The 14,830-nt window shown below is 44.2% G+C and overlaps 1 protein-coding gene across 8 annotated transcripts in view; it reads right to left on the bottom strand.

Moving 5' to 3' along the window:
- slc26a5 (solute carrier family 26 member 5) overlaps positions 1 to 12,707 on the bottom strand; it is a 47,628-nt gene extending 34,921 nt beyond the window's left edge. For 2 of the 8 annotated variants that reach the window (XM_069909912.1, XM_069909917.1), the window contains exons 1-2: positions 9,708 to 10,021; positions 1,318 to 1,517 (exon numbers count right to left, since the gene is read on the bottom strand). In XM_069909912.1, coding sequence (XP_069766013.1) covers positions 1,318 to 1,457 — 140 coding nt within the window. In that variant the 5' untranslated portion in view covers positions 1,458 to 1,517; positions 9,708 to 10,021. Of the gene's footprint in view, positions 1 to 1,317; positions 1,518 to 9,707; positions 10,022 to 11,500; positions 11,674 to 12,402; positions 12,487 to 12,541 lie in introns of those variants that run through there. The other 6 variants (XM_069909915.1, XM_069909914.1, XM_069909916.1 and 3 more) reach the window with 6 other exon arrangements.
- Between the last annotated feature and the right edge of the window lie 2,123 nt (positions 12,708 to 14,830).

Genomic DNA, 14,830 nt, shown 5'->3' with positions numbered 1-14,830 from the left:
GAAAGCAGTCCTATAAATTAAACATTTTAAAGTAGTAACAAACAGGGTGGATAAATGCAGATAAGTAACTGTTGCCATTTAGATTTCCAGCCCCTTTTTGAAAAAGTGCCTTATAAAGGATTACTGCACAAGGTAAGAGTTCATAGCATTTGGAATAAAATTTTAGCATAGGTAGCAAGTTTGTTTATGGATAAATAGATCATTTTCAGGTTGATAACCTGTATCAAACAGACTGGCACAACAATCAACACCTGGCTCTCTTATTTGTCTATATTAAATTATATATTAAGACTGTAATAGACAAGTTTGCCGATTTAAAAAATGACTAAAGTCTGCAAAGAGAGATTAGTTAGGTGAGCAGGAAAATGCCTTCCCAGTGGAGTATATCATGAGATTATCCACTTTGGTAGGAAGAACAAAAAAAGTTATTTAAAAAGAGAATACAGGGTGTACCAACCCAGATTGGGCATCTTTGAACACAAAACACAATGTCAGTTTGTACAAGTGGTCAGGAACACCAATTAAATGTTTTTGTTCTACCTCTTTTTCTCATCACTTTTGAGCTTCTTGCTTCTTTTCCATTTCTTCCCCCAACCTGTATTCACCTATAACCTGTGTTTCTCCTCCCTCCCCACACCTTTTTATTCAGGCATCTCCCATTTCTTGCTATTTCTGATGAAGGGGTTTGACTATTGCCCTCTATGCTAACTTCCTCCAGTATTTTGGTTGTTGCTCCAGTTTTCCGGCATCTGCAGTCTCTCATTTACAAACCAAGTGTGGGTTTTTTTTTGTTAATGGAAGAGTACATTGCAGAGGCATCTTTTGGTAGTGACTTCAAGAGTACTGTGCACATGTTTTGCTCCCCTTATTAAAGTGGGAAATATGCTTGCATGGGAAGCAGTTCAGCACCTTACAAGACATTCCCTTGCATCCCAGGAATCCAATGAAAAGAGCAAGTCCATACTTTTTGGCATTACAGGAAAAAGGTAGCCTTGTTGGAACATTCAAGATGCACTGAGTATTTGACATGGTTGATGCTAAGAGGATTCCCAAATCAAGGATAGCTTCAGAATAAGGGATCACTTGCTCAAAATAGATTAGGAATTTCTTCTATCAGCTCAGCTCAAATATTTGTAATTCCCTCCCCTACAGAATTGTGGAAGCCGAATCATGGATAAGTCAATTTTTGGTTCATTGGAGAGTGAAAGGCAAGGGAAAAGACACCAGCAAGACAAACCATTTTGAGTAATGTTAGCCCCATTTCAGTTTGCAAAAAAAAATCATAAAAATATACAGTACTGTATTCTCAAAACTTACCGAAAATACTGCAGAAACTTTTCTTTTATTGATGACTTTCGTTTTTCCCGCTTATTTAGGTGAGCTCTGAAAGATTCCTCATTGAAAACTGGGCGGCTGACATGGTAGCTCAGGACATGGCTCAATTCAGTATCATCCATTTTGAAATGGAGGTTTTAAATTAAATGCTCGAAGTTTGTAAAAACTGCTTTAAATGTATCCTTTAAATGAAAAACAAAATTAATCTTTCTCACCCACTTTGGTCATTGTTGACCAAACAAAATTTACATTAAGCACACAGAATTAGAAAAGGGCAATATTATAGCATTTAGCCAGTTTCAAATTCAACAGGTAAGACCACATCAAAATCAGGTCACATTCTGCACAATACCAAACAATATTCTTCAAACCATTTAATATTACTTCCCATTTTAAAAAGAGTGTTTCACAAAATCATAGCAAATTCTAACACACAAGGACGATTTGCTTTGCTCAAAATATATCCAAATATAGAAGTCAAACCATATCAAGTGAAGGCTGGTTTAGGCAAGGCCAAAAGTTTACCATCAACTAGGCCATAGTCAGCTTAGATGGACAAATGTCCAGGCACAGCCATGTCCAAACACGTTAATTCTTTGCATAATGCACATCTTCCAACCAGGATAATTTCAGAATAAAAAGACTTCAAATTCTTAAAAGGATGGGGGGAAAAAAGGGGAGAAAATGCCACTGAGTATATTCAAGAGGGAAATGTTTGTGTGTATTTTGATTGATATGGTTCATAGTGTGAAAAATTTTTTTTTAAATTTTTTAAATTCTTAAAAGGATGGAAAATAATATTAAATGCTGCTGAGGTCAGCTAAAAGAATAAAAACCTTAAATGGATGCAAGTTACAAAGAAGAACTTTAAAGGCGCACAAAATCAGTGAACCGGTGCGGACTCGAAAGGCCAACATGGCCTGTTTCCGCTCCGTAAATGGTTAAGTGTTCATGAGGGAGATGAAAAGATTGGGCAAGGCAAAGATGTGGATCTTTGAAGCTGATGTCAAGATGGCAAAGAATAATATTTATCTTGTGCCCAGAAATACCATCTGACCAAGGAGATAAATGATGGCATGGACAATAATCAGTTTAAGGAAAAGGAAGTCAAATAAATTGAGTGGAGAGTGCAATGGAATGCATTATTGTAAAGGTTGGGGGTGGCAAAGTCATGAGACCCAATGACAAGGTTGAGAACATTTAGGTAGCAGAGCAGACAGAGTCCAAGTGGAAGGGTTTTTTTTTGGGGGGGGTGAGTGGGTGTGGTGAATTTAATGTAACTTGGTAGAATTCATGCTAAACACAGGTGGTAATGCAAAAATTTGTGGTCAGGTGAAGATGATGACCAGCATTTTATTTGATGTCATAGTTAGCAAAAGATGAAACATCACAGAAATTTGCACATCAAATTATTGGAAGTGGGGTGGAAAAAGATTTAGTGAATATCTGGAAATTGATCAGGATTGTCAATGTTATTAAAGGGTAATGAGAAGGTGAAGATAAAGTGGGACACTTGAGGAATTTCAGGAAGCAAGAGAGCAGGGCTAGATAGGGTCATTGTTGGATATGTCCCGGCAACTTTGTAAAGACATATAGCTCAGTAACAGTCCTTTTTGGCCCACGCATCTGTGGGGCCCTATCATAGCCAATTGGCCTACACCCCTGTATGTTTTGGAGGGTGGGAGGAAACCAGAGCCCCCAGGGAAAACCCATGCAGATATGGGTCTAACATACGAACTTCTTTATTATGAGCTCCCGTTTTAGATTTTCACTGTAAGGGATAGTATAGACAGGAGGCACTAAATGGTCACAGTAACATTTAACATAAGCTCCTTTACAACACATCATAGCCCAGCAACAATTTGATATATTGGAAGAACTGAGAGAAGGCTTGTCACAGTCTGTTCCAGATTCGGTAAATTGTGATTTTCCAAGGGAGAACCATTCTGACTGAAGACAAAAAAACTTTTTGAAGCAGTTCTTGTGGCCAGCCATTTTGTAGAATTCAGAGCAAAGCATGCTCTGTGAATGACTGGGCCTTTTCGATGGACTGACCTCTGCCAGGAGAGTCTTTTGGGAAGCAAAAGCGCTTCATTCTGATTGTGACCAACAGTTCATAATTAATTCTGGGCATCAAAGTTCAAAGGCCTTCTCTTCAACAGTGAATTTAAAAGACTGAACTTTGAAGTAACTTTCTAGATTCTGGCCTGGGTAGCAATGGTTTGGGTATCACACACACTCACATACCTCCCTCCCCCCCCACAAAACCCCACATGCGCGCACACCTGTGCATAGTTAGGGACAGATTTAGTGTTAATGATAATTTAAAAGTTAAGACTAGTTTAAGAGTTACAAATAATAATGTTTTAAAATAAACACTGTCTGGTTCATTTTCTACTCTTGACGCGCAGTTTGTAGCACCTTACAGACAGTACGGGATTTGAACCCCGATCCCAATCAATGGCGCTATAACAGAGTTGTGCTAAATGGTGTGTTGACCATTAGTAGGAATGTAACCAAAAGCCATCCCAAAGGACTTTAAAGCTAATTAAACACCATTGTGAAATAGAAAACAAAAAATTGCCAATTATAAAGGTCCTTGGAAAAGAAAATGATTCATCAACCCATCTGTTTCATCTATTGTGCAGGGTTGAATAGAAGAAATTACACTTTTTTTAAAAAGTGGTCATTTACATAGACTGATAAAAGACAAAAAATCTGCAGTTGATATCTTGACAGAAAAAAAACTATAGAATGACTTTTTAATGCTAAACTGCTCAAGGTTGAACTCAGGTTTGTGATTCAAGGTTGTGCTACCACAGACCCATGGATCACCATTATATTCAACACAAATTTTACTGCAGAATTTTCAAAAGTTCCCAAAAATAAATTCACAAATATATATATTCCATAAACTGTGCATTGTCTATCATGTAGTCAAACCAGGTGTGGAAGGGCAAACAAAAAACAGCATTAAAAGTTTTTAAATAGTGAGGCAAATAATCTGAATTTAATAATGGATGAAGATTTACAAACAAGACCAGAAGATGCAGAAACAGATTTAGGCCATTGAGTCCAGAGAGTCTCTGGATATTTGAATCATGGCCCCATAGTGTTCACCAAGAACAGCTTCCACACCATCATTAATACAGCTAATTGCCAAATATCGTTAATGCTGGCCATTTCATATCCAGTTAAGGAATAATCATCCTATAAAACAGTACTTGAAATTCAGATCAGTTATACCTGAATTGTTCAAACAAGAATAATTGGAAAAATTAAATGCTTGAGTTGAAAACTTCAAATGGGCTTTGCCTATACGCTGTAGTCCAATTCAATCACAATTTACAGAAGCTTAGTACGAAAAGCTTCTCAATACACAAGAGCTTGAAATTTGTAGTGAACTAGAAATCGGATTCTTCAAGCTAACTAGATTCCACAGTCCCACAGCCAAGTTCTAATGTTACGGTTCCAAAACATTTTAAAGGAGTGTCATGGCAAATCTTGTTAGTGTTCACATAACTTAAACTTTTCTAAAAATATCTTTCCCCATTAGTAAAATATCAGTACAAAAACAAATATTTTCTTTTAAAAAACTTAGTTATTCTTGTTCAATGGGAATTAAATTCATCAGAACAGAGAAAGAAAAAAAAAGTACATGTTCTGCCAAACAGAGGCCACCGGCAAATTGGAAGAACAACAACCTCATTCTTTCTTGGCACTCTCCAACCAGGTGGCATTAACTGACCTCCAATTCCTATTAACCCCCTCACCACTGACCCACAACCCTCCAACCCAACAAGTATAGCTTTCTCTATCCTAGTCTTCTTTCTTTCAGCTCCCCACCCCCTTTCTATCAGAGAGCTACCTTCAACCCTCTTCCCCTTTCATTGAACAGCTTTTTTCTATTCTACCCTCCCACCTTTATCCACCTATAACATCTTACCTGCTGGCCTCGCTCCTCCCCCACCTCTTCCTTCCCCCTCCTTTTTATTCAGATATTCATTTTGAAGACTGGTTTTGAGAGCTTAATTCAGCCTGGTCAAAGCCCTTGTGGTCCATACAAGAGGGGAGGACTGACTGCCTAATGTTTCACTTGAAATGAGGGAAACAAAAAGGAATTCTGCGGTGACCTGAAAGGAAGAGGTTATCATCTGGAAAACCCTGAGGGGGAAATTTCTTCAGTAAGACACTGATGTGGCTGATTAAAAGGGAGCAGTTTGTGTTGAGGAACAACAAACCTTCCTGAGCTGTAACCATTTACCTTTCAAGCACCAAAACCTGGTGAAATTTATAAATGTTAAATTCTGTGCACAGTACAAGAATTGCCTGCATCCAGTGAACTTGGAGGAAAGAGAAGTGAGATCTGAACTATTAGAAGGGGGTTAGGTTGAGTAGTTGATAGTAATAAGTTAGAGTTTGATCTTGTTTTCATGTTTAAAGATAATTAAAAGCAACTTTTGTTTAAGTAACCATTTATCTTGGCGAGTATCTATTGCGGCTGGATTTTGGGGTCCTCTCAGCTTGTAACAGTTCCCAGGTGAATTTTATAAAGATTTATTGATTCCATTATTTATGAAAACAATAGAACAAGCTTTTGAACATCATCTTCCAGAAACTTTTTCCACGGCTATAATTATTCTTAAAAGATAGAGACCTATTAAAACCAGTTTCATATAGACCTATTTTTATTGAACATTGATTATAAAATTATAGCAAAAGTATTAGCAAATAGGATTAATGACTTTCCTGAATTGATAAATATGGACTAGATGGGTTTCGTTAAAAATAGACAAACTTCAGAAAATATAGTGATGTTATTAAGTACAAAACATTTAGTGCAGAAGAAAGAAGATTTGAGTGTTATAGTAGCTTTAGATGCAGAAAAACCTTAGATTGGTTAGAATGGGATTTTCTATTTAAGGTTTGAAGTAAATTTGGCTTTGGTGTAAATTTTATAAATTGGATGAAGGCATTATAGAGAAATCCCAAAGCTAAGGTAATAACAAATGGACAGATATTGCAATCTTTTAAATTAACTAGATCTAGTAGGCAGGGATCACCAGCTTCCATTGCTTTATCTATAGAGCCACTTGCACAAATAAGATGACCGCCAGTTGAAAGAGTTTGAAACAAATCAGACTGAACACAAAATTATTTTGCTGATGTATTAGTTTATTTAACACAACCACAACCATTATTACCAAGACTTTATAGTCAGTTGTTAGAATAGGGAAAAAATTCAGGGTACAAAATCAATGGAGATAAAACTGAACTAATGGAATTGGTAAAAGGAGATTATTCACAATATCTACAAGAGACAAGAAGTTCAATTTAAATGGACAGATAAGATTAAATAATTTGAAAAATTTGTATAAATTAAATTATATTCCAATACTTAAAAAGATAGATGAGGATTTAAAGAGATGGGTAAATTTACCTATTACATTAATTGGGAGAGTTAATTGTACTAAAAATGAATATTTTTCCAAGAAATCAAAACTTATTTCAAACTTTGCCTATATCTATATCCCAATTTTAAAAAAGTTTTAAGTAAACAACTTAGGAAATGTCTCTGGAAAGGAAAAAATTGTAAGGAAGTCGTTAGAAAAGTTAACATGGAAATCTGAACTTCCTAACTTTAAAAATTATTATAAAACAGCTCAATTAAGATTTTTAGTCTCCCTGTTTATAAAAAAAACTATCCTAGGCGGACATTGAATTAAATAAGATAGGAGAAATTTCTACAAATTTGGAGCCCCCTCCTCCTGCCCCCCCTTCGTTCTCCCTCCTGCCCCCCCCTTCGTTCTCCCTCCTGCCCCCCCCTTCGTTCTCCCTCCTGCCCCCCCCTTCGTTCTCCCTCCTGCCCCCCCCTTCGTTCTCCCTCCTGCCCCCCCCTTCGTTCTCCCTCCTGCCCCCCCCTTCGTTCTCCCTCCTGCCCCCCCTTCGTTCTCCCTCCTGCCCCCCCCTTCGTTCTCCCTCCTGCCCCCCCCTTCGTTCTCCCTCCTGCCCCCCCCTTCGTTCTCCCTCCTGCCCCCCCCTTCGTTCTCCCTCCTGCCCCCCCCTTCGTTCTCCCTCCTGCCCCCCCTTCGTTCTCCCTCCTGCCCCCCCCTTCGTTCTCCCTCCTGCCCCCCCCTTCGTTCTCCCTCCTGCCCCCCCCTTCGTTCTCCCTCCTGCCCCCCCTTCGTTCTCCCTCCTGCCCCCCCCTTCGTTCTCCCTCCTGCCCCCCCCTTCGTTCTCCCTCCTGCCCCCCCTTCGTTCTCCCTCCTGCCCCCCCCTTCGTTCTCCCTCCTGCCCCCCCCTTCGTTCTCCCTCCTGCCCCCCCCTTCGTTCTCCCTCCTGCCCCCCCCTTCATTCTCCCTCCTGCCCCCCCTTCGTTCTCCCTCCTGCCCCCCCTTCGTTCTCCCTCCTGCCCCCCCCTTCGTTCTCCCTCCTGCCCCCCCCTTCGTTCTCCCTCCTGCCCCCCCCTTCGTTCTCCCTCCTGCCCCCCCCTTCGTTCTCCCTCCTGCCCCCCCCTTCGTTCTCCCTCCTGCCCCCCCCTTCGTTCTCCCTCCTGCCCCCCCCTTCGTTCTCCCTCCTGCCCCCCCCTTCGTTCTCCCTCCTGCCCCCCCCTTCGTTCTCCCTCCTGCCCCCCCCTTCGTTCTCCCTCCTGCCCCCCCCTTCGTTCTCCCTCCTGCCCCCCCCTTCGTTCTCCCTCCTGCCCCCCCCTTCGTTCTCCCTCCTGCCCCCCCCTTCGTTCTCCCTCCTGCCCCCCCCTTCGTTCTCCCTCCTGCCCCCCCCTTCGTTCTCCCTCCTGCCCCCCCCTTCGTTCTCCCTCCTGCCCCCCCCTTCGTTCTCCCTCCTGCCCCCCCCCTTCGTTCTCCCTCCTGCCCCCCCTTCGTTCTCCCTCCTGCCCCCCCCTTCGTTCTCCCTCCTGCCCCCCCCTTCGTTCTCCCTCCTGCTCCCCCCTTCGTTCTCCCTCCTGCCCCCCCCTTCGTTCTCCCTCCTGCCCCCCCTTCGTTCTCCCTCCTGCCCCCCCTTCGTTCTCCCTCCTGCCCCCCCCTTCGTTCTCCCTCCTGCCCCCCCCTTCGTTCTCCCTCCTGCCCCCCCCCTTCGTTCTCCCTCCTGCCCCCCCCTTCGTTCTCCCTCCTGCCCCCCCCTTCGTTCTCCCTCCTGCCCCCCCCTTCGTTCTCCCTCCTGCCCCCCCCTTCGTTCTCCCTCCTGCCCCCCCCTTCGTTCTCCCTCCTGCCCCCCCCTTCGTTCTCCCTCCTGCCCCCCCCTTCGTTCTCCCTCCTGCCCCCCCCTTCGTTCTCCCTCCTGCCCCCCCCTTCGTTCTCCCTCCTGCCCCCCCCTTCGTTCTCCCTCCTGCCCCCCCCTTCGTTCTCCCTCCTGCCCCCCCCTTCGTTCTCCCTCCTGCCCCCCCCTTCGTTCTCCCTCCTGCCCCCCCCTTCGTTCTCCCTCCTGCCCCCCCTTCGTTCTCCCTCCTGCCCCCCCCTTCGTTCTCCCTCCTGCCCCCCCCTTCGTTCTCCCTCCTGCCCCCCCTTCGTTCTCCCTCCTGCCCCCCCCTTCGTTCTCCCTCCTGCCCCCCCTTCGTTCTCCCTCCTGCCCCCCCTTCGTTCTCCCTCCTGCCCCCCCTTCGTTCTCCCTCCTGCCCCCCCCTTCGTTCTCCCTCCTGCCCCCCCCCCTTCGTTCTCCCTCCTCCCCCCCCTCCGTTCTCCCTCCTGCCCCCCCCTCCGTTCTCCCTCCTCCCCCACCTTCATTCTCCCTCCTCCTCCACCTTCATTCTCCCTCCTCCTCCACCTTCATTCTCCCTCCTCCTCCCCCCCTTAATTCTTCCTCCCCCTTTAATTCAGGAACCAAAATCAAATCTCACCTCAATTAGCACAACTTTTGGTTTTGACTCCTCCTCCAAGAATTCTTCCCACTTTCTGACCAGTTTTTTTTTTTAACTCAGATGCCTTCCTGTTTTTTTCCTTCTACCTTGAAGATGGCTTAGCCATGAACTTACATGCTTACATCCTATGGACTGGCTGAGTTCCTCCAGCATTTCTGTGTGTTTTTACTACGATCACAGCATCTGCAGACTCAGTGTTTCACTCTTATCCACTTCAGGCCCACAAGTTTGCTCACACCATCTCTTCAGTGATAGCAATTGTATTGACGTCTTTACCTACCATCACATCCCTCTTTGGCACATTAGATTTGTCACCCAATTCAAAGATAGACACAAAATAGTAATTCAAAGCATCTACTTTTTCCACATTATTCAACATTAATTCCCTCTTATCATGTTCCAAGGAACCTATGCTCACTTTTGCCTCCTTTTTCCACTTTATATACAGTAAATTAAAACATTTTCATATTTTGTGTTTTCTTTCATAGTCTTTACTTACTTTGTTGCTTGCTTAGTGGTTCTTTTCCAGTCTTCCAATTTCCCACTATAAATGGCGACATTTGACATTAATCTTGCGTTGGCTATTCACACACTTACAGCCCTTGATTTTATGGAATGCATTTTTGTTGAGCACTGAAAAATCTCTGAAAATCTTCTCCCGTTCATCAACTGTCCCACCACAGTGCCCATTTTCCCACTCGAGACCTCCTAACTCCTCCCTCACACCATTGTATTCCCCCTCTTTTAAGCGCAATACACTGGTTTTAAAGAGGGCAGAGCATTTAAGCAAGGGGTGGGGAAAGCAGATATGATAGCAACATTGAACGCTGTGAACAAACACAACTAAACAGGATATGGCCCAAGTGCAGATCGATGAGCAATTTAAATTGGCAGTATGATCAGCAAACTTGGGTCAAATGGCCTATTCCTATGCTATGACGTTCTATTAGGCATTATGAAATCACAAGATAGCGCAACATCCTTAACAGTCAAACATAACAGCACTGTACCATATCATTACATTCTTTCCTTATGTGTGATCTTCCATAATTTATCTACTCTGAGATGACATCATGTGCTTTTCTCTCATCAGTTTCCCTTTCAATTTTAAGTGTACTTTACAACGTCTACTTATAGGACAGTACATACAAACTTTCTTCCCTTTGATGCCACTTTATGAGTCAAAAAAAAGACTAGTTTAAAAACTGCTGAAGAAGAAAGAGAACCATGAGAAACTGGAGGGGGAAAGCCAGCTGGTCAGCGGCCATGGAAAGAAGCTGTCAACGTTTAGGACAAGATGAGTCTCGATAGATATTCACGAATTAAAAAGCAAAAATCCCTCCACAATCTAAAAACTTTTTTGTGCCTTCTACAATCTATTCCAAGCACTGGTCGACAACTTTGATCCTGAGCAACTATCATTTGTTTTAAAAAAAAGTAAAAAAAAAACAATGTTGGAGAAACTCCGGTCAAGGGGCAAAGATACACAAGCAACATTTCGAGGCTGGAGTCCTTCATTAAAGGGGCAAAGATACATAACCAACATTTCGGGGCTGGAGTCCTTCATTAAGGGTGCATATCTGAAACGTTAGTTATGTAGTTTTAAATTTACTATATAAAGGACACTTACCAATGGGCTGTTTTGGAGAACATGCACTGTGGTGATATGTAATTACACCACCAGGTCACCAGGGGACATCATGATAACCTTGTATATAAAGCAGTCCAGAGCGACAGTCCATCTAACAGCAGCATTAATAGCTCTTTAGCCAATGCCTCAGCACCCTCCACGTAATTCAGAAAGCATCTCTGCCAGCGGCCGAAGTGCGTGCCGACTCGAGCTCCAGCCTGTCTGGTCGCAGCACATGGCTAAGCCGCAGTCTCTGGACCCTTAGGTGTAGCAAGGGTGGACCCTGGGGTACTGGGAGCTGCTGGTAGAGCCTCTGTGGGGCTTGTGTCTGCTGGAGAAGTAACCTGGGTGCTTGGGGCTGTTGGCTGAGTCTCTGGCTTTGGGACATTTGCAGCGGGCTTGGGGGGGGGATCCCAGCACTAGTGCAAGATCTCCGTGGTACTGGGGAAAGTGCTGCTGGGGGAGTGACTGTAGTGATGTCTGCTTTCTCTGGCTCTGGAGTGGTTGGGAATTCTGCAATACATGGCAATCGGGAGCACGACTTGTGGAGATCCTTCCACCCGGCCTTGTAGTGGCCCCTTTCTGATCGGACCGGGGTTTAGGGTTGGCGGCACCTGTACCGGCGAACCCACGGGCAGGCAGTGCTCTCGGCCGTTTCTTACCTGCCCCATCGTACTTCTTCCCTGCATTCCACCACGATTCCAGTACAGCGGCTCCTCGCTGTCTCCGTCCTCGGAAGCACGTGCGTGCTAGTCGTCTCCAGATTCCGTTCCTCAGGAAGAGTCTCCATGTGGTCGGGAATGCACGTTGGAGCAGAAGCAGCGTTCAGGTTTGTCTTGCAGAGAGACAAGACCTCTTAGTTTATTAAATTGTACTGACAATAACCACACCAGCAGTGCGAGTGTAAGACAGCTTTACTAAACTAATATGTACACTAAGAGGTCTTGTCTCTCTGCAAGACGAACCTGGAAGGCTAGACTGTAGCCCTGGACTGCTTTAGATACAAGGATGACGAACCTGGAAGGCGAGACTCTAGCTCTGGACTTCTTTAGATACAAGGTCAGCGGGATGCCCCCTGGTGTCCTAGTGGTGGAATTACATATCCCCACATGGACCTCATTCGGTTTAAAAAAAACTACGGAAATGAAAATTTCAGTTCACCAACACTGGAAAGTATTAGGTGCTGTTCTCACTGACGGGAAAGTCGAGAAACTTTCCAGTCCTCATCGGAATTGAGAAATGGATAAGAACCAACACAGATAACCACGTTTCAGAATTTAGCTCCCCAATTACAAATGCTTGTCTATTGCACTGTCATCACCCACTCGAGCCGCATCCCCACGAAACAGAGTGTGGGCTAGAGCAGTTCTTAAACAGCCCCGTTGACTTGAGCTCACGCAGAACCCGCCCAGAACAAATTGCTGCTCCCGGCCTCATCCCCCTGACCGTTATCAGGGGCAGGTCAATGCCCACGGCCACGAGGGACCGGAGAGCCCCGGCAGCGGGGATCGGCAGCGGGGATCGGCAGCGCAACTGCCCCCACCCCACATCCGCCCTCACTCACCCTTCATTCCGCACCACCATCCCCTCGCCAAACCGAGCACCTTTCACTGCTCAGCTGGCGTCTGTCGTCCTGCCGGGATTCTGATTGGTCGAAGCCCCCCCACCACGTGACCACTCCCCCCGCCCCTCCCGCCCCTCACCTCTATGCTGTGCTGCGCGCCTGCGCGAGCCTCCCCCTCCGTGCTGGCTCGCAGGGCTGAGGAGAGGGTGAGAACTGACCGGCCCCGGGTTCAGATGGATGGTATTTGTTCCTTCGAGCTCACTGTGGAGGGAGGGTGGGCTCAAACACATCAAAGTGCAGCCCAGAGTGGAAGAGTCAAAGTCGTGGATTTGACCAAACTGTTGATGGACGATGCTCTTTTATCTTCCTATCAGTTGGGTGGGGTGGGGGTGGGGTGGGGGTGGGGTGGGGTGGGGGTGGGGTGGGGGTGGGGTGGGGGTGGGGTGGGGGTGGGGTGGGGGTGGGGTGGGGGTGGGGGTGGGGTGGGGGTGGGGGTGGGGGTGGGGGTGGGGGAGGAGTTGAAGATTTGGACGACAAAATGCACACGTCTGTTAAACTATCGTGTTTAGGATGCAGAATCCTGCATATAAGAACTGTGCAAACAAATTCGATCCGAATTTTCCAAGATTATTTCGTACTGAGGGAAAGGATTATTTTTTGGAAGGGAGTGTTTGCTTTAAAGTAAATTGGAGCACTGATTTGTTCTCAGTAAATGATCATGTTTTGTGTCACCAGTATATTGTTAATTATAGTAATACAATGTCCATCATTGAAAGTCCTTTTTTTGAAACAAAGCACCTATTTAGCTGCAGTAATAAAGAACTTGAACTTCGTTGTATTGTTCGTTAACTAATGTGTCAATGAAGGCAGTTGTGTGTAGGTATATCTTAACTAATGTGTCAATGAAGGCAGTTGGTATGATCGTTAACTAATGTGTCAATGAAGGCAGTTGGTATGATCGTTAACTAATGTGTCAATGAAGGCAGTTGGTATGATCGTTAACTAATGTGTCAATGAAGGCAGTTGGTATGATCGTTAACTAATGTGTCAATGAAGGCAGTTGGTATGATCGTTAACTAATGTGTCAATGAAGGCAGTTGGTATGATCGTTAACTAATGTGTCAATGAAGGCAGTTGGTATGATCGTTAACTAATGTGTCAATGAAGGCAGTTGGTATGATCGTTAACTAATGTGTCAATGAAGGCAGTTGGTATGATCGTTAACTAATGTGTCAATGAAGGCAGTTGGTATGATCGTTAACTAATGTGTCAATGAAGGCAGTTGGTATGATCGTTAACTAATGTGTCAATGAAGGCAGTTGGTATGATCGTTAACTAATGTGTCAATGAAGGCAGTTGGTATGATCGTTAACTAATGTGTCAATGAAGGCAGTTGGTATGATCGTTAACTAATGTGTCAATGAAGGCAGTTGGTATGATCGTTAACTAATGTGTCAATGAAGGCAGTTGGTATGATCGTTAACTAATGTGTCAATGAAGGCAGTTGGTATGATCGTTAACTAATGTGTCAATGAAGGCAGTTGGTATGATCGTTAACTAATGTGTCAATGAAGGCAGTTGGTATGATCGTTAACTAATGTGTCAATGAAGGCAGTTGGTATGATCGTTAACTAATGTGTCAATGAAGGCAGTTGGTATGATCGTTAACTAATGTGTTAATGAAGGTGGCTTGGTGCAGTACAGAGGGAATGCCACCCTGGATTGACTGGCCAATTTTTACCCTTAATAATTAGATATCTGGCCATTGTCACTATTTCCTTAAACTAGTTCCAGGTGGAATTTAATGCAGGCATGTGTTGCATTTTGGAAGGACAGACCAACATGAGGCATACACAATAAATGGTAGGGCACTGAGGAGTGTGATAGAACAAAGAGATCTGGAAACACAAATATATAATTCCCTGAAAGTAGCATTACAGGCAGATAGGGTTTTGTCATATAGGCCTTCATAATTATTGAGTATAGGAGTTGAGATGTTATGGTAAAATTGTAGAAGACCATGAGGAGGCCAAATTTGGAATATTGTGTACAGTTTTGGTCACCTAACTACAAGGAAGGTTTAAAAAAAATTGAAGGAGTGCAGAGAAGATTTACTAGGATATTGCTGGGACTTCAGGAACTGAGTTATAGAGAAAGCTTAAACAGGTTAGGTCTTTATTCTCTGGAGTGTAGAAGAATGAGGGGAGATTTGATAGAGGTACACAAAATTGAGTGGTATAGAAAGATTAAACACAAATAGGCTTTTTCCACTGAGGTTCGGTTAGATACAAACCAGCGGACGTGGGTTAAGGATAAAAGGGGAAATGTTTAAGGGGAATATGAGGGGGAACTTCTTCACACAAAGTAGTGGGAGTGTGGAATGAGCTTCCAGTTGAAGTGGTGAATGCAGGTTCAATTTTCACATTTG

Source organism: Narcine bancroftii, chromosome 13 (genome assembly GCF_036971445.1).
Source record: "Narcine bancroftii isolate sNarBan1 chromosome 13, sNarBan1.hap1, whole genome shotgun sequence".
NCBI lineage: Eukaryota > Metazoa > Chordata > Chondrichthyes > Torpediniformes > Narcinidae > Narcine > Narcine bancroftii.
This window is presented reverse-complemented; position numbering and strand designations above follow the sequence as displayed.